We start from the raw sequence: 21,120 nt of genomic DNA, 5'->3' as shown, positions 1-21,120 counted from the left end.
ATTTACGATACGAAAGGTTTGGCTGTAAGCTATTATTTAGAAAAGAAACAAATCATAGAACTAACATTTTCAATCTATTAGCTTTGAAACGTAAAATAAAGAACTTACCCTTTTAAACATATTTATATCCAAGTCAGATACAGATGATTTAACAATTTATTTTTTCTGAAGTAGAATAGTTAACGTGCAGTTTATTCTCTCTGTCTCTCTGAAAACCTTAGTTTGACCACAAGATCAAAATAATTTTCAAAAAAACTGTCAGTATCTTTTCAATCAATATTATTTTTGAGAGTTAACCTTGATTCATACATCAATATTTGCAGTTTTACTGAGAGCGATTTTATCTGTAAAAGGTGGCATGCTTCTCTGAACTTACAGACGTACAGTACCGACAGAGACCCAACCTAACAACGGAAGATACCCTAACTATACCCCAGGTTTACTTTAAAATTTACTCGGGGTTTCGTCTGGGTCTGTCTTTTGTAAAAATGCATTCACTTAAGGTTTACTTTGGGTTTATATGATGTTTGCTTTTGGGTCCACTTTACGCAGTTAAATGTGCAGGTCCGTCTTTTATCTAGTAAACATCTTATCGCCTAAAATTCCTACTTCTTTTCAGAGTTTACTCTTTGTATTCATTCTGAGTTTACAAAAGTAAACCCCGAGCAGACCCTGAATATAAACCCCAGGTTAAGTTTGGGTCTACTTTTTATTAGGTTCGGTTTGATCGATACATTAAAAACCAGAAATTCACTCATGGTAAACGCAAGATTGAAACAAACAAGGAAATAATAAACGTAGGACAAACGCACTCGACGGTAGTTGTGAATTCGATATCTGTGGTTAAAAGAAGGTTATTTTAAAAGGTTTTTTTGTGCTGAGTTTCACAGAAGCTATTTTATTTTACATCTTAAACCTTGGTCAATTTAAGGTAAATTTCAGTTAATTATTAATAGTATATATATATATATATATATATATATATATATATATATATATATATATATATATATATATATATGTATGACTTGCATAGAAATTTTAGAAAAAATAGAAAGCGATTAAAGCTTACATAAATGTAATGCAATGCAGAGTACTCACTTCCTATTATGTGTATGCACTATGTTAAAAGCGTTCATGAAACACAATATGTTTATCAGTTTATATCGGTATAAATGAAAATTAACAAACCATAGCAATACGTGTCTCAATATGCTTTTAGTGGCTCGTGTTTGAGTATACTTTTCATTTAAAATTATAAAATGATTAGTAAGAAAATTGAAAATAGTTTCTAATTTTGTTATTTGGCGATTAAGTTGGTTTTCTTTTGTTTCCAGACAGTCTTTAAATATATGGACCTGTCTAAATCGAGTGACACGCTTCTTCATATTCTCTCCATTACATCACTCATCATAGGTAGGTGAACATTATGGAATTTAAAAAAAATCTGCAAGTTAATATAGTTTAATTTGTTTATACTAAGAAATATGCAGGTGCATTATTTTTTATACTTTGTGTGAACATTGCTACTTTGAATTGAAACGAATGAACATAGAATAGATGTCATGTGTATTATTATAAATTGTAGCAGTTTAGTTCTCGGCAATACCTGTTTTGTTGTTAATTCCGATTTAAACGCATGTAATGCTTTGTACCCTATTATTGACTTTTGTAGTGAGTAAAAAGTTATGGTTTGATCATTCATTACCTATACGTTATAGTATAGTAATATAAAAATTATAACAATCTCCTTGAGAATGCCTTTTTTGTTAGATTATATTTGTATATTCGTAAGTAAAACTTTGCATCCCTCCTGAAGTCGGAACCTACTTATTTTAAGAAGAAATTGAAACGAAATTATAAAATTCAAGTAAAGTTGGAAAATCTTAAATAAGAACTGATCCCGGTTGTAATTAAACTGATCCCGGACTTAATCATTCAAAGTTGCAGTTTATCACATTTTTTTAAATTTCATGACGGTTGTTTAGCTGAAATATGGTTTGTTCATTAAATGATTTTATATTGCCTATCCATTTTTCAGAGTAAAGTGAATTTTACTTATAAAAGTTCAGTAATAGTTCTGATCGGGATTAATTTTTTTCAAATCGGGTTCAGTAAAAAAAAATCGCACTTTTTCTAAAATTTATCATTTTTGTTTCGATTTCTTTGTAAAATACCATTGTATGAATAGTGTTCTATGTGGATTTTGATTATTTAAATCAAGTTCATTGATTTAAAAGCAATAAAAGAATAACAATTTTAATATCTATTGATAATTTTTAATAAAACAAATTTTCAAACATGACCAGACCATCTTTGTTATGTAGATAACTATATCATGCATCAACCGACACCAGATTTTGAGCTCTTAAATATTCTGTTCACAGTAAAAATAATATATCCCGTTTCTGTGAAAAGATACAAAAATCAAAAATAGAAAGATTTTCAAAAATTATGAAATACAAGGAAAGAATGCAAACACCATTATTCTCGGCGCACACGTCCGCGAATTTAAATTCTCTCTCTCTCTCTCTCTCTCTCTCTCTCTCTCTCTCTCTCTCTCTCTCTCATTCTTTCTCTCTTATAATTATAATAGAAACATCCTTTCTATTCAAAACCAGGATGCAGCGGAACCGTATCAAATATATCTAAAACAAATTGGAGAGATGCTCAGGGGCTCTGCAGGACGAAAGGAAGTATATCAAGTTTGTTTCCACATGCATTACATAATGAAATGTATTTTTGGACAGCATTTTATACTCGTTTGTCAGCGTGGATAAAAATAATCGGTAGGTTGTGGTTTCGAACATTTATATATTAAGCCTTAATATGATTTCGTTAGCCAAGCAAACTTCAAAAATAAAAAACAACAACTACAAAAAAATGAAATAAATAAAAACTGTAATACGACTTAATATGAGAGATGACAAAATATGACATGGCAACTTACATATCTTTATTTGAACGATATTTCAGGCTTTTAATTAGGGTTTTGTTTTGCTTTTGTTTTGTTTTTAGCTCACCTGCTACTTTTGTTATTCTACCGAGGGACCATATGGCCTAATATCCTTTGAATGCCCATATAAAGTTATAGTTGCTCTGGTGAACAATGTGGTCCCATGGCCTCTAGTAAGACACATGACATTGCTTCTGTAAATGTACTTAAACTTTTATGAACCTCTATTTGTGATAGGTTGTTACGAAGAATCTGCTGTAAACACTGTGACCAGGAAGTCCTATGAAATGTATTTCCCGTCAGCTGGCCTTTGTCAGGAAGTCTGCTTTGCATCCAGCTATTCAGTATTTGGTGTACAGGTAACGTTGTTGGTGTGTCAGTTGGCGTTTACCTATTAAAACGGTATCTTTTAATCTCTTTCAAAAATGGAAGAAAATAATTTGAACGTATATGCTGTGAAATAGCACGTATAAATAAGCAAGATTTATAAAAGCTTCAATACATTTGCAGAATTGTGTTTTGACCAACTATCATCCACACACACAATTATTTCCTTTTATGACTTAGTTGACCTATTGCTATCTGTATTCGTCCGTCGTCGTGCGTCGCCCGTTTTTAATAATATATTTTTTGAACTTCTGCTTAAAGGGACTTAGACACGATTTGACTTTAAATTTTCAAATCTATTTTTTTATTTTCAATGTTTATAATGATGAATATAGAGGTTTATAATGTTATGTCAAAATCTAAAAGTAAAATATCAAGTTATAAGCAAGATATAGGGTTCATTATTCTTTGTTTTGTAAACTAAGCTCGAATATTGTCATTTTTTTTACATATGTGTTGTATTGGTGTTAGTTTCATTTAAATGTAACTTTCTTTAGTTGATAATAGAATTTATGTAGATATTGAGTTAGTTTAAATTATTTTTTACATGTCATTTTGTCTAAGAAATTGTAATTCTCTACATTACAGTTTTAGTAAACAACTTTAAGACTTCGAGCTTTGTTTATTAAACAATCAGTTCTTACCTCTGTAACTCGCTTGTAACTTGACTTAAACATTCAATATTTTGGTCAATCATTTTAAATGCACTAGTAAACTATTTTATACATGTACATAAAAAAAATTGATCTCAAATCGTGTCCAAGTCCCTTTAAAAACTACAAGACCATGTTATCATATTTGGTTTGAAGCATTTTTGGATAAGAGGAATAAAGGAAACAGGGATTACATATATAAAGCTTTAGGACGAGGCCATTATTTCCATATAGTTAAATACATGGAATTTAAAAAAAAAACTCTTCTCCTCTTCTCTACTTCCAGAATTGTTAAGGAAAGTCTAAATGCATGGTTATATTGTTCATAAAATTTTATACTAAACTTGTGAAGTTCATGGCCCATGGGTCAGCTTTAGGACAGAGCTAATATGACTATATGATTAACGGGTATTACATCTTAGACAATCTATTTGCACAGTAGTGACAGATAAACTAGTGCATCTATATGATTTTCATGAAGCCTCCTACCAAAATGTAAATTTTGAAATTGCATTTAATCTTAGAAAAATATCTTCTCCACTTATACAGCAAGGAAGATGAACTGAATGAAAAACCACGATGAACCTGAAGCGTTTTTCGTTTATTGATAAATTTATGATTTCTTGGGTAGTGCCAGCATGCCCCCTAAGTAAAACTGAATGAAATTGTATATTTTCTACTGCACTTTCACAATCGTTTGAAATAAACTAAATCGTAAATGTCCATAATTTGAATCCTTAAATTGTGGTGTTTAAGTTTTTGTACACATTATCCTATCGTAAATGCATTACCTTTTTATGTCTTTAAAATAATTTGTTATCTGAAAGGATGAAAAAGTGCAACTTTAATTACAAAAATGCACCAGGTCAATTAAATATCACAACACTTCCTTTTTATTGACAAATGGCCATTAAAGGCCTTCAGGTCTCTTTTAACAAAAATATTACCTTTTTTTGGCCCTTAAAGCTAGGGTAAAGATAATCCAAAATTCCTCTGACACACCACTTCCCCGGTCAAATAGTAAAAAGGATGATAATCGTCAGAGGATTCTCGGATAAGGCGTTAAACTCAAGTTGAAACTCAAAAAGTAAACTTGAGACTTCATGACTTGTACAGACTATGGTACATTTGTACTCATTTGACCGTCAATATTGCTTAAAAAATGTACCTAGTATACATACATCAAATTTGCTTGGCATTCAGTACTCTCAATGCTCTGATACATCGTATGTAGCGCTTTGACGAATCTTTAATAGTTTTCGTTGCATACCTTTAAGCATTAGCGTATACACTAACCGCTTAAAAGGAACCAATTGCACTTATCATCGTAAGGGCATGACAATTACATATGTGAAAAAACGTCTACATAATGATAACTTTTCCCAAAAGTTAAACGGGTTAAAAAGCATATTGATAAAAGATAAATTGATAATCTTAACTGTTAACAGTTAAAGAAATGTGTTTGCTTGGAACAAATACCTGAACAGGGGAGCAGAGGAGCAAATGGTTGTTCATTGTCATGTTCTGGGAAATACCCTTCCGAAACAAGTAATACATTTCAAAATGAGTGTGGAGGACATCAGACTTATAACCTATTTAAGTCAGGTATATTTTGTATGATAAGCAACTAATTTTAAGTAACAAACTGAATCACATTATTCTATGAACAAAATGAGTATTTTTTTAATTCGTCATATGCTGATGATGGCAATTCACCAGTGTAGTGCAGAACTTAAAATTTCTTGTTATCTGAACAAAGGTCATACTTATAATATGAATTTGAGCAAGTCTCTTTTTTTTACAGGTAAACATCATTCAAAAACAAAAAAAAATGGATGAGTTTTTTTAACACAATGATCATTTCTTGGCTCTGCATCTCTTTTTTAACTCAGCTTCTTATTTACTTGTGATAAAAAAACCTTTTCTATAATGATAACATTTTGAATCAATAGCTAAAATTGTTACCCTAAATTTTTTTCTACAATAAATAACATTTTTAAATAATAACTAAAATTGTGACCATAACCCTTAAATGAAAATCAATATAATCACTTCCAAATATTCGTATAAAGTATGGTGCTTTACTTTTTTAATGCTAGTGTAAAATCTGTGTCATTCAGTCAACTAAACGGTGACTGAAAATGATTTGAAGGTCATTGAATGGCATGTATCTATATTCAATTGAATGAATTGCAAAGTTTCATCATGTAGATTGTATTAACTTGGCACCTGTTCACATGACGTTTTAACAATTTACAACACCAATCTATACAAGTAAGAAGAGAATGAGAAGTAAAATTTCCATATGTAGTGAAGACCTTAACAAAGAACCGCTCAAAAATGGTAAAAGTAACAGTTAGGATTAAAAGGAGTTAATATTTCAACATTAATATAGTTTTTTATTTCATTATTCTCGAAACTTTAAGCGTGCATGTACAACTAACAGGATTGAAAATCAGAATTTAAAGAATACGCCAAAAAATAAATTGAGTTTGACATTTTAATGTGCAAGATTTAAATCATTTGGCATTTCCTTTATAACAAATTTTGCATGCAACGTGGCAAAATGAAGATAAGCTTTATCGTTAAATGTATAAATATAACTGTTGTTCAAATTTTCCCAGGCATACGCCTAAACATAAGTGTATTTTGGTCTTTAACTTCCGAAACATGTAATGTCAATATGCATACTAACGCTTTTTGATGATTTTTTCTGTAAACTGAAAACACGTCTCTAATAAATGTATAGAGTTCATTGATATGTATAACATTGGTTGGTACACAACACTATTGCATGATTCTAATTAATAGCAACAAAAACAATAAACATAAGTGGCCATATTTTATATATCATACGGATGCCTGGATGGGTTATTCTTAGTATGACAATCTTTCAATGAAAAAAAAGTGTCAAATGTTCGTTACATTTACATGGTTGATATTCGTGCAAAATGAGCATATATTAAGAGGAACAAGCAAATTATTTGAAATCTATAATTACAATCAAAGTTAACTTCATGGTTCTCAATCAAGTAAATTTTTTATTGCATTGTTGACGTTGAAAAAATTCCAAAACAATTTTTTTTTATACAGTGATACATTTGATTCTACAGTTACATGTATTGTATAGACTCTAAAAATAATGTTGCGTCTACATCTCTCTATATCAGTTACATCTCTCTTTTTTGCAATTTTTCAAAGTAATAACACAATCAGTGTTGGGCATAATAAGCATATTTAATCAAATAACTGAACAAACAAGCAAGATAGTAAGGATCAAATAGCAACCTATACAAATTTGAAAATATGATTTGAATTTGTATGCATATTATAATATTATTTTAACACATACAATTTGGGTTTTACGTGTCGCATATTTTAGGGTCTGAAATGGTGAATTCTCTTTTAACAACGGAAGCTTGTGTATCTATTCAATGTCAAGGTGACCAAAGGTTTATAGAGCAGGAGTGCAACGAAGTAATCGCGCAAATATGCAATCAAACTCGTAAGTTTAGCTTGTACAGGATATCACTAAATAAATGAGATGAAAGATCGTAAATTATTTTGAACATAAATTATAACTTAACGTATGTATATTTATAACATTGTAGACCAAATCAATATATTTAACATCTATGACTGATTGATTTAGAGAGGGCAAACGAATGAATGACAATTTAAAAAAAAAAAAGAAACATTTCAAAGAATTCAATTTCAAAAGATTTCAAAGAATTTAACACTCCTCATAAAACCACGCACAGGTTTTCAATCAATTTCACAAAAATAAGCATTGTTTTTTAAATGTCACATTACATGTACAATATTAATAAGAATATAACTTTAATCTATTTACCGATTGATTGCATTAATATACTAAGGTTTATTTCAAACTTTTGCAGTTTACACAGAATACAATAATTGGCAATCAACGTCAGCAGAATGTAAATTAAAGCATAATTCATACCTTTTTGGAGACGTAGATCTTACAGATCCTAGGCGATCATGCGATCTGATACAGGGGCAACCTCAAGGTCCTTCGTGGCTAGGCATTGCTAAAGAACTATACGTTAGTACTTATGAAGGTAAGTTTAACTTCTTACGTCATAAACTGCAAGTGAGTGCAAATAAATCAAATAGATAGATGAAAAATATATATAAATGTTTATTATTATATTGTCAATTTGTTTAATGAACACAGTTATGTACACTGTAACTCAAACCAATATTTGCATAAAACAAAACCAACATAAAACATAAGCACTCATATCAAAATTGCTCTCGGTGAATGAAATTATTTGTTTTTCATTTTAAAAAAATATATAACTTTCGTTATCATTTTAACGAAATGAAACGAAACAAAACAATCTAGGTTTTTATGGGGCGGGAGTAATAATTGGTTTACTGTCATTTGGTATTTTTGTAAAACGACGAACACGGTTTAATAAACTTTTGCTTCCGTTAGCTATTGTATATATTTATTTTATCATTTTTTCGTAAAACTTACATTTTGATAATTGACATTGAAAAACGTACATTTTGATAATGTATTACAATTGACATTGAAAAACGATCCGAAAGGAAAACATTTTAAGATATATATTTAAAGAGAACTTTATTTGTAATTTGCAAAATCAAAGATACATTTATCATTATGTTAATACTAGTAATATATTCATATAAATTTTATTTCTTTATAGCGAAAGATGACAATGACAAGATTAAAAGGAAACCATCAATATCTTATCCAAAGAAGTGTTTGAAATGCAATAAACTTGACTGTACATTTGCTGATTGCGATGAATTTAACTACAATGTTTGTTTGCTGGTACGCCATTTGAATAGGCATTCGTCATCTCTCACTTTTAATTTTAAGGACTCTGTTTTTAATATATACTTCGGGTGACAAAAGTACTTAATTTTTGCCATGCCAGGATTTTCGCGAGATTGTAAGTATCCTCACTGTGGCAAAATGCACTACAACATAATCGTAGTTAAAACATATGTATATACAGTAAAGTAATACAATAATAAATTCTCTCTCCCTGATAGTATCTGTCTCTCTCTTTTTCACACACACACACACACACACACACACACACACACACACTTAGACTACAAATATACTAAAATTATTTGAGTATGATAAAACTGTTTAATACAACGATTACATGCATATGCCATGCATATGCATATGCCTATTATCTATACATTACCCAAATCATTCCGTGCTTTAACAGAACACACTGTTAGCTGTCTTGAAACACACGAAATAGGATTTTAGATTCCATCACACTTTCCAGGGAACAGCGAGTATTGAATATAAAGTAAAACTTGACATATAAAAACTATAATCACAAGAAAATCTCAAGATTTTTGAAAATTGGCGTAATATCTATAACTTCAATTTTACTCTTCATTTCCTTATATATATTCCAAGTTTTTACATACTCCCAAAAAAGTGGGGGGGGGGGACTCCATGATACTTCAATTTTTTATATGTAAATTTAAGAAAATGTGTTCCTGTGAGAAAAAGCCCTCCCCCCTACCCCGATGCTACGTGCCTGTACATGTTGATTATATTAAGGAAGGGAAAAAAAATTTGTTTCTGCGAGAAAAAGTTGGGCGTAGAGGTCAGGCCCCCCCTCCCCAATACCCCGCTACATTTACGTGTCTGAACATGTTGATTATATTAAGGAAGGGAAAAAACCCAATATATTTTGGAATAATAGCTATATCCACAGCTGCATGAAGATTGTTGGGACTGCAGATGATTCTTTAACTCAGATTCAAAACCAAATAAAATTATTAATATGATCTCGTTTGTGAACTTGAATGGTAATCTTTTGAGTGAAAGGAGATTTTTATTTTGGATGAATCCGATTTTGTCCTACACGATGTACATCATTAGACACAATATTTGTTAATGCTACACGGGCCGTTGATAAAGCCTACAATCATTGAATCAAAGGTTCATTCATCATCTTATATCAAAATGGGACAATTCTAAATGGCTTAATTACTGTAGATCTAATCAGGTACCAACCCGTATCCTTAATCCATGAGGAATAATTGCATTATACATACCATACTAGTTTCTTTTTCAATTATTATACAAATACTTTATTTACCAACAGTAAAGTCATATTACTGAAGTGCAGATAGTGGATCAATACACAGCAGAGAGTAACTATTTGGTGCTGTTAAGAATTTCATGCCGCCTGCCGTTTTCAATATTAATTTAAAAAATAGTTGTTAGCGTATCATTAAAAACGGCAATTTACAATATAGCCACTGAAAATTATAAATATTATATTTTAGATGCACGGAGCCATTTCTACCACTCCTACAGGCACTACCAAAAGTACTCATCAGCAAGGAACTATTTCCACTTCTACTACTCCAACAGGTACTACCACAAGTAATAATCCGCATGATACGGTTTCCATTTCTACTGGTACTAAATGTACTAAAACAAATACTACTCTGCATAGAAATGTTTCCGCTTCTACTGCTCAGACAGCTCCTGTCGCAAATATAATTCCGCAAGGAACTGTTTAAACTCAACACAGTAGAACCACTATTTTTTGAAGCTACAGAAAATACGACTCGATTAATTAATAAGAAACTTCAAGAGTTATGTACGACAATATACTCCAGAAGCGGTGTAAATCAGATGTGGATACTAAAAAACTCTGAAGAATTATTAGAAACTTTAATGTCACCTTACCAAAATCAATAACAGCAAAACGTACGAGTTTTCAACTCTTTATAAAAACATTGCATATGACAAATTAAAATCTAGGATTTTTGATATCAACAACAGTATTTTCTTCAATAAAATTGAGTCGTAAAATGCTGACCTTGTCACTGGAAATATAAAAAAATGTTTTGTCAAAAACTATTTTGATTCAAACAGAAGAACTCTAAAGTTGACATTAAAAAGATGCTTGAGTTTCTGACAGAAAACATCTATGTAGTTTTTGGAAGTCAAGTCTTCTAACAATCTGTTGGAATTCCCATGGGTACCAATTGTGCCCCATTGTTAGCAGACCTATTATTGTATTCTTATGAAGCAGAATTTATTCAAAAACTTGTACGTGAAAACAATGAATCACTTGCTGTGGCCGTCAACTCAACATTCAGGTATATGTTTTAACTACGACGACGTACTATCAATTATCAATTGTTATTTCCATACTTACGTCGACTCGATATAACCCAGTGAACTTGGAATAAAATATACCACCGAGTTTGCGTTATCTGTTTCATATTTGGATATTTTACTGGAAATGGACATTGATTGTAACCTAACAATAATAATAGCCAAAAATGATAAATAATAAACGTGATAACTTCAGTTTTTCTATAGTCAACTGTCCTTACTTATGTAGCAATATACCTTCAACACTGCATAATTATGATGTTTTTGTCTCTCAGTTAATTCGATACACAATGGCATGCTCTTCGTATGAACAATTTCTAAGGCAAGGCAAGCTACTGACAAACAAGTTGATAAAACAGGACCATCAACAGTCTCGTTTGAAGTCATCTTTTCGTAAGTTCTTTGGTCGATACAACGACCTTAAGCTTGTCATGAGCAAATACAATCTTCCACTGGATCGCATGCTGACTGACGTTTTTCCTACTAGTTGTTTGACCATAATTAATCACCTAATTGTCTACGGAGTTTTCTGATTTTTTCCCGATTACGACAAAGAGCACACGGCGGGTGTGACCGGTCAGTAGGGGATGCCTACTCCTCCAAGGCATCGATCCTACCTCTATCTTTAAAGAGGTCCGTGTTGCTCTGCTTTGAATTTGTATTTCCTTTATGAATTTTTGAGATGATTGATAATTTGTTATTGTCATTTCTTTTTTCATTTAAATATATTCTATTACATAGGAAACACAAATGTAACTATGGTAGTTGTACCAGTATCCGTTGTTGTCATTCTTGGCTTAGTTGCACAACTTCTTGTCATCCTTTGGTAAGTACCATCATTTCTGCCAGAAATAATTCAATGCTTGCCAATTAAAAGAATCATTGGTCCCTTAATGTAAAACATTGATGCACTTTAAAACACAAAACAATCATTCAAAGATGACCATAAGCGGTATAACATAAAGAAATATTTTCAACGACAATACTACACATAGATCTATTTTTTAATCTAAGTCTTTATTGAGTTTAAAGTATATGAATGATTGTGTGATGGAAGTACATGTCCTCTGTATTTTTTTAATAGGAGAAGACGACAAACTAAAATGACTGGAGAAACAAACAATGTTCAGAATAAGCCTGATTTAACCAAATATTCCGAGAAGAGTGATTTCAATTATTCATTACAAAATAATAATTTTGTTTTGGAGAAAATGAAAACATATTCTTTAGTTGATTGTACCTATCATGCCGAAGTTGAAGATAGTAGAAGCCCCTATGAAGAATGTTATGGTGATGATGGTTATGAATATATTAATGAAAACTTAAGAGAGATCGTGGAGGACAACAATGATAATCTTGATGCATTTTTTCCTAGCAATGAAGGCGAATCAGATTATGGTGTCAGAAATAGGAGTGGTGAGTGTCAAATGGAAAATCCGTACAACCACACCAACACAGGGGAATATCACGTTGTCTTGGCAGACAATGAATTCAATACAATTTCTTTTAACGTTGTAGTGTAGTCTAGAGAAATACCAAAGCTTTTATAAGAATAACCCATTTCTTTAAAACGCTTTATGACGACACACACAGGGCCAGCAAAATCATTTAGAATCGCGGAATACATAGTATTCTAAACAATCTAATAATTCTGTGTGAAATAATCTATACAAGTTATCATTTACCTAGGGATAAAATAACATTTATCTGTGTAATCATGTAACAGAATGTACGAATAATCTTTGTATTGAAGAGCGTGATGTCGCTAGAATACAGGGTATCAAATTCATAACTTAATTTTTTTTGTTAATTTAGATATTCAATCTCGATCAAGTCTACTGGTCTTTCGTATCTATGAGATTATGTTATAAAGCTATCTGGATTTTTTTTTTACATATTTCTGTTAAGGCCTACGTTAAGTACCCGTTTATTTATATTGAAATTATATAAATTAAGGAATTCTCTTTGAATCCTGTTTTTTTATATAATTATCAAGTCTGCTATACACGTTTTGAAGGTTTGTGCAGTTTGATTAAGATAATTTACGAATTAAAGCGAGTACATTAGACAACTTTAAGCAGCAAGAATGTTGAACCTCTCTGATAATCAGTATGTAGGCCCCAATGTTTACATGTTTACATGCGCTCTACCAGCCTAGACTGTGTATGACACAGTAAGTGATGCAAGCTCAGCACATTCAGATCCCACATGCTATACTGAAAATACAAAGTTATATGTATCTGATACATTAGTAAAAAAGTACTTTAAATGATGCTTATCTAAATACGTAAGGTCCTCTTGTAATTTTTAGATTGCGAATCATCAAATATAATATAACTTTTTTATTATCATTTTTATCTGAACATGAAGCCTAGAAAAAGATGGTTTAAACTTTTTGGTTAACAAAAATACCTTTGCTTCATTTTATTGTTTTATTTTGAAGAATACTAATAAATAATCTGTGCCACATTTTCTGTTTTACAGCATATTATCTTTATATTCTTTAACATTGTATAGCATTTGTCGCTTTTAAATCTATGTTTTTAAAGATCTTGCCCTATACATTTTCTTTATATCGTTTACAGATGTCTGAATTTCAGATGAATATATTTCATAATTAAAACTGATTACGGTTATTTCGTTTGTGAACATTTTCATGATTTTATTATTTACTAATTCGTAAATTAAAAATAAAATGGTGGTAGTTGCAAGATCAGAAAAGGTAACATTTTCATAATACTTACGTACCGCAGGCAACCTGCACAACTGTCAAATCTGTAAGAAGTTTTTTAATAAAATTACATTGAGGTTAGCATTTGTTTAGTCGAATGTTTTAAAATACACTTTCATTCTTTCAATCATGTTTTGTACGACTAGAAATTCAGACAGGATCGGCATTTGTTTGTCTGAATTTCAAAATAGCAAATATTATTGGATAATTATTCAATATAACAGGAAGACTGTTTGCTAAAAAATAAACATTATTTCGCCTTTAATACAGCATTTCCTCGTTATTATGAGATATTTAGCATAAACTGTGACAGCCCTGGAATGATACGGTGAGTTTGGTGTTCATATTTATGGCCTATAAATACTTGGCCTAATCAATTTAGTTTGAACAGGAGAATTCAAATCGATTTTTGGTATATTAAGTACACAATAACTCACCTGCCATATTCTAGCATTCGTGATCGCCATTTAGGGCAAACAATATATCAATCTGAACGATATTTATGAGTAAAATAAAGAAAATACTAAGTTAATAAAAATTGTAATGCACTTATATGAAAAACACGCGAATTAATAGAAAAGTTTTACAAAGAATGTATCTGTTTTAAACCTTTTCCGTATTCATTAGTAATTTTTAGGCTGAAAATACAATTTTGTTGTCACTCGAAAAGGTTTAGGGGTTTTTTTTCAGTTGAATAAAAATAAGCATAAAAACCGATGTCGAAGACATTTAACAAAACACTGTAGTAAAAACTATTCTTTTATCGCATACAAAATACCAACATGTTTATAATTAACTTATTTAATATGTATTTTGCACGCAATGCTATGGCACATTTATTTTGTTCATTAGAATCCCATGCCCAATTTAATTATATGATGTTTATTTTGTTTTTGTTCCATAATACCATTTTACGTAGGTTACGTAACAATATATATTAAAATAACTTTTAGAAACCATTCTTAACTTCCTTTTTTCTAAATAGAAAAAAATACATTGCAACACATGTCGAAACTTAACAATTGAAGATGTTTACTGTAAGACTTAATCAACAAACGCACAATAAATTGTTGTTTGTTATTAGTGTCATCAAAAAAATATTTGTATTCATCAGATACAATTTCAGATCAATATAATTAGATAAGAATTCAAGTTTTAAATCAATTTAGGTAGTCCTATACTCGGCACTAAATGGGCTCAATCATTAAAAGCTTAGCTTTAAATGATAGATATACATTCTAGCAATACATATACAAAAGAAAATATGTATGATTACATGCTAGTTTGTTTGTTATCACCTCTCAGACGGGTGTACCCCCTTGCGAAAATTATTGACAGTTATGAAATTTGCCAGACGTCCGTTTTTCCTAAAAATAATTACCAATTTTGGGAAAATTAGAACTGAACATACAAAATAGAGTATAAATATTTATTTAAGCCATATTTCATCAATAATTTTGCGCAAATTTTTATAAGTAAGTACGCTTTATGGACCTGATGTATCAAAATAGAATACAAAAAATGCAATGCTAGTATCGAGTTTGGTAATTTTTTTACTATTTTATGGACTCAAACTTAAATTCATGGTGTTTATTCTATAGATTAACATCTTAAAAAAAAGGTTTGGTAAAATAAATTATATGTTGACGGATTACTTTTCACGCTATAAGCTCTAAACCAAGTAGACCCTGGCGAAAAAATGTGTAAAAATCACATTTTGCTACAGTTTTCTGCCTAGATCTGTCAACAATGTTAGATATCATTTAAAGTTAATTAATTGACGATTAATTAAATTCGAAATAGCTCCTGTCTCTAAATTTAAACCGGTTTCAGTAAAAGAAAAAGAAAAATTCGGGGGGGGGGGGTCAAAACAAAGAAGATATAAGCATACCTGAGATCCTGGTTAATCAGAAACTTCGTTTTTCATTTTACATTAACAGAATCGAGTTTGTCAACATTAATCATTTCTATCTCTCATAGAGTACATATATTACCGTTCTAATTGCTTATTATTGCCATTGTTTACAACAGCGATGTAGAGCAAAATGAATACCGGGTATCAAAAACGCTTTGTAAAAGTCGAACCACTATTGTAAAATCCGTATTATGACGTAGTGCGATACTCGGACTACTTTAACTAGCAAGTTTTAATTTTTTAATTGTTATGAATTTAGTTATCACGTAATGTTTTCTTTTTTCAGATAAGGAATGGATTATCCACCCTTTCTATCGCTGATTTGTAAAGTTAAATTTTTATGTTTAGTGCATTTGTGTATTTTGTACATATTAACCATATAAATAAAAAAGTTGACATTTAATAAATTTCATTTTCATAAATAATTTTAAAAATTACATTGAGCGTCTTTGAAGCGTACTATAAGATAAATGATTTTTGTCTCTTAAATACTGCCTCATAAAATCAAAGTACTGAAGTACTGAAAGCCGGGCTCTTTTGGTGTGTTTTATGCACTTTGTGTAGAAAAGACTGAAAATCTCTCTCATTCTCTCTCTCTCACTCTCTCTCTCTCACTCTCTCTCTCTCTCTCTCTCTCTCTCTCTCTCTTTCTCTCATACTTTTAATGTCGGCAAAGCGTCAGAGAACGACCAAATGTTGTAAGCGGCTATAAACAAAAATAAAGTTCAACAGTTGCTGCCTTCAATTTTGCAACTGTGTTATATATTAAATACCCATTTCTTCAACGTGCATCAAAGTAGTTCATGGAAATTCATGTGCATTATATGTGTCCAAAATGCATAGTTTTGTTTTTATGATTTTTATAACACGTTTTTAAAAAGAAAACTAAAAAAGGTAGACAATTCTTTCGAAATTAAAAAAAGAAACAAAATGCCAACACTTTTGACAAAACGTGGCTCCTTGTGTAACTATTTGGAATAGCGGAAGCTTTTACTTTGAGGCTGTTTGATTTTTTGTTTACTTTTGAAGTTGTGCTATTTATAGTAACATTGGCGATTTGCCTGCCTACGGCCAGGACTCTGATTTCAGCAGAGCCCGGCTAAAAATCATCTGAAATTACTAAGATCTTATAAATGTCGTTCAATCGTTAAATCAATTTATGGTACTTGATAGATCCTTTAAACAATAAAACTGGTGTGTCAAACTATCTTAAAACATGTATTTTAGCAATGTTTTTAAGGGTTAACAATTTTTTTAAAAATCTGGAATACATAAAATGTAATAAATTAATCCGTTAAAAGGGAAACGTACAACACGATAGTGTACTGATCAGTCAGAGTCAGTTCGGTTTTTTTATTTTCACGATCATTTATTGTCCGTTTGGTTTCAACAAAGCATAAAGCAGACCTACATGTAGACTGAATGTCTCCTGTGATTCACACTTGAGTTGTTTTCTGTCCTTTCATAGTTGTAAACATAACAATACCTTTCTGCCAAATAAACCGGATTTCATTCGACCCCAAAGACGTTGATTTTATTTGTCAAATAAGGTCAAGAAATACTTTCAAACACAGACGAAATAATTGCAATGAACTTTAAAAATGTTTATTTGTAACTGAACCTTTTAAGTTGTTTTTAAGATTCGAACCAAATTTCTTGTTTTGAATCTCGTATGTCGACCTTGTTGTCTGATCTTGATATGTCTTTTTAGATTTAAGGGTGTAAAAATATGCATCCTTAACATATGCTAAAAAAAAGATTAAAAAAGTAAGTGAAATCCGTTTGGGGTTCCGAATGACAATGGAGGTGAAAAAACGCTAAACGATTTCTGAGTGCATTTTAAACGCAATATGAGCGAACGCTACTGCATTGTGAACAGTGAGTGCAAACAGAACGAAACGGAAATTGCAAAACCTTAAATGATGATCGCATGGCGAACGCACGCTGAGCGGTCGGTAAATTAACAGAAAAAGGAAAGAAAAACGTTTCAAGGACTAAAACCAAGAGCAATTTTATCAGTTAAAGGTGTCAAGCTTGTCTGAACTCATGGACGTAAAAACCGGGAATCCCCGGATTGTAATCGCTGGAATGAAACAAACAAGGAAGTCAAAAACTTAAGACAAATGCATTTGACCGTACCTGTAAATTCTGTAATACTATATGTTTTGATCAGGAGCTAATTTCGTTTGGAGTTTTTGGCTGTGTTGTATATATGAAAATTGACACACCTCAGCAATAACAATTGCCTTGTTTCTTATAACACAGTGTTTATATAAACTGGAAAACATTAATAATCAATTTTTGATGAATCAAAGTACGGAAAAGTTTGAAGTTCGGCAATTTGTTTTTATTATTATTATAATTATTATTATTTGATATTTTTGTTTCCAGACAATCTTTAAATATATGGGCCAGTAATATGTTTCTCATCATTTTATCTATTACAACACTTTTCACAGGTAAGTAATAGTGCTACAGGTAAATCGAAATGATTCCAGCAATTTATTGTTGCTTCGAAAAAATAGAAGATCTATAACTTTTTTAAAGTAAACAAATCAAAAGAAGTTTTATATACACAAAAAAAAATGTGTATCATTGTCGGCGCACACGTATGCGAATTAACGTTATCTCTCTGACTCACTCACTCTCTCTCTCTCTCTCCCCCTGTCTCTCTCTTTCTCTCATATTTCTTTTATATTTTAATATCAGAATGTAATGGAACTGCATCAAGTATCGCACAGACAAATTGGACAAACGCTTATTGGCAATGTAGGACGGAAGGAAAAATATTATCAAATATGGGTGCACATGCGTTATTTAATGAAAGTTATTTTTGGACAGGACATTATATTCGTTTTTCAGAATGGATCAAAATAATTGGTAAGTGTTGGTTTGGAGCATGTATATCAATAGTCCCTACATGATTTACACCAAGTAAACAACGTTCAAAAATGTGATTCAAAAAACTTAAGACTTTTTTACAACAAAAAAAGACCGATTACAAAATGTAGCATGTTAATAGATGAGACATAGATGTAGCGAATTGTATTATTTTTTTAAATTGATAAGCAAGACTAAAGATTTTCATTAATTTGTTTATTTTCTTTTGTTTTGTTTTTGAAAATTTGACCCTGCTTTTTATACATGTGTGTACCTAATATTATCAACTTTGAATTTGTGATAGGTTGTTTTGAAGAAAGTTCTGTAAACAGTTTTACCAAGAAGTCGTATCGAATGCACTTCCCGTCAGCCGGTCGTTGTCAGGAAGTCTGCCTTACATCCAACTATTCTGTATTTGGTGTTCAGGTAAGGTTATCGGTGTGTCAGCTGTTGTTTACCAATTAAAACGTTATATTTTTTCATGTAAATAGAGGAAAATCATTTGCACACATTGACTGTGAAATAACACGTGAAAAAGGCTAGAAGTTAATAAAAGTTTCAAAATATTTTCATGATTGTATTTTGACCAACCAACGTGCATACACATGCACTTTCATTTTACGTAAGGTCAGTCGTCATAACTGTCAATAAGCTTTATCTAGTAATTACATGTGAATTATTTAAATGCATGCCATGAAGCTTTGAACATGCGGTATATTTGAATATTTTTTCGTGTCGGATTCATATTAAAGGATCCAAGGAAATACATTGGTACTGTATATAATCAAAGTTCTGAAAGTACTAAAATGCAGTTAACAATCTAGTTAGTAGTATTTTAATAAACATTGCATATTTGAGTAATTGGTCACAAAAACCAATATTTGACTGTTATTCTAGATATTTTATAACCTCTTACTGGAATCTCTTTGTTTTGTTTCTCCAAAATGAAAAAAACACAAGCATGTCGAGGTTAAAGTAACTAAACGCCCTCCTAAAGTATAGGACTGCATTAAAACATAGTATCTTCCAAGTCGGTTTACTTTTTAAAATAGTTTTTTATTCCTTTATTTTTGAAAGAGTTTTAACGCAAGTAATAGACAGTTACATGTACTTGTATTTTAATGTAAATGAAGCAAGGGGTGTAGGTTATGCAAATAGAAGAGGAACATTTATGACACTTTATGTGGTGTGTATCAATGGCTACATTATTTATATTTTTATCTCAAATCGCGGGTATCTTATTATATTTCAAACCTAAATCTAATGCATACAGAACAAGAGTACTTGTATGCAGCAATGAACTACAATTATGCTAATAATTATAGGAAATAGTTTCTCTTTCAATCAGTTATCGAGTTTGTTGTTGTCTATATACATGTCGTTGTATTGCCTTTTACTTGGTCACATTTCAATTAATATTTCATATATTTTGAATAGGAATCACTATAAATGTTTAATTGATTTATCGTTGAGCAAATGCATACTTAAATTACCAACTTTGCTTTAAAATGTGTTTATACATAAATCAAAGTAGCTTGACTTTCAGTACACCCAATATTCTGATTCAATATAGGCGGCACCGATTTTTGTTGGATGCTATAAGCGTTTAATATATACGCTAACCGTTTAGAAACGAATTGATTGCGATTATTAGCGGCACGTTAAGACAATTTTTACATGTAAAAACAACCAAATGAAGACTTTTCCAACAGTTTTCCGGTTTAACATGTAAGACCATTTTAATAATGTTTATTGATTTTCTTAACTGTTAACAGGGAAATAGATGTGTTTGCTTGGAACAAATACCTGGACAGGGGAGCAGAGGGGCAAATGATTGTTCATTGTCATGTCCTGGAAATTACTCTGCCGAAACCAACATTAAATTTGAACATGATTGTGGAGGACATCAGACTTATAATCTGTTTAAATCAGGTACATATTTTAACTATGATAACCCAAGTGCATAGTTTTAAGTGCAAGATACTGAATTATACTATTAAATCAAAGCAGTAATTTTTCAAAGATCCTTTAAATTGATTAGTTGCTGCTGATGTTTCATTAAGTATTATAATTATTTATTATTTTTTTACTAATGACCTTTTTGTTAAAAAATAATATATATCCTTTGAGATAATTAAGGTTTGACAATTTCTGTATAGTTTAAGAGGAATAGGAAATATTGCTGTACATCTGACAAAATAGTAGCGAAGTTGGCCACACAACTATTATTAAACATTGTATCTTTAACATTTTATACTTTTTTATTCACCAGGAACAATATATTTTAGCTAAATACCCAGAAAGGTTTCTTAAATGATGTTTCCCCCAGCGTTCGGGTAAAAATATTTAAACATTTGTAAAACCGAGCGACATTCAAGTACTCATAAATATCTCTAATAATATTCTACTTGATTTGTCGTTGATTCACTCTCTTTG

General features: G+C 30.8%; 2 protein-coding genes across 3 annotated transcripts in view; both read left to right on the top strand.

The window, feature by feature from the left end:
- On the top strand, positions 1 to 12,938 carry LOC128158365 (uncharacterized). Its single transcript, XM_052821159.1, has 11 exons — positions 1 to 931; positions 1,338 to 1,416; positions 2,622 to 2,789; positions 3,194 to 3,315; positions 5,445 to 5,601; positions 7,379 to 7,501; positions 7,896 to 8,078; positions 8,694 to 8,821; positions 10,315 to 10,402; positions 11,900 to 11,984; positions 12,243 to 12,938. Exons 2-11 carry the CDS (start codon positions 1,353 to 1,355, stop codon positions 12,679 to 12,681), a joined length of 1,557 nt encoding a protein of 518 aa, XP_052677119.1. The 5' UTR covers positions 1 to 931; positions 1,338 to 1,352; the 3' UTR covers positions 12,682 to 12,938.
- A 5,261-nt stretch (positions 12,939 to 18,199) lies between these two features.
- LOC128158361 (uncharacterized) overlaps positions 18,200 to 21,120 on the top strand; it is a 37,065-nt gene continuing 34,144 nt past the window's right edge. For both annotated transcript variants that reach the window (XM_052821156.1, XM_052821155.1), the window contains exons 1-4: positions 18,200 to 18,263; positions 18,514 to 18,684; positions 18,989 to 19,110; positions 20,460 to 20,616. In XM_052821156.1, the coding sequence (XP_052677116.1) occupies positions 18,224 to 18,263; positions 18,514 to 18,684; positions 18,989 to 19,110; positions 20,460 to 20,616 (490 nt within the window). In that variant the 5' untranslated portion in view covers positions 18,200 to 18,223. The remainder of the gene's footprint in view (positions 18,264 to 18,513; positions 18,685 to 18,988; positions 19,111 to 20,459; positions 20,617 to 21,120) is intronic.

Source organism: Crassostrea angulata, chromosome 8 (genome assembly GCF_025612915.1).
Source record: "Crassostrea angulata isolate pt1a10 chromosome 8, ASM2561291v2, whole genome shotgun sequence".
Taxonomy (NCBI): Eukaryota; Metazoa; Mollusca; class Bivalvia; order Ostreida; family Ostreidae; genus Magallana; species Magallana angulata.
The sequence above is the reverse complement of the archived record's forward strand: the minus strand, read 5'-3'. Positions and strand labels throughout refer to the sequence as shown.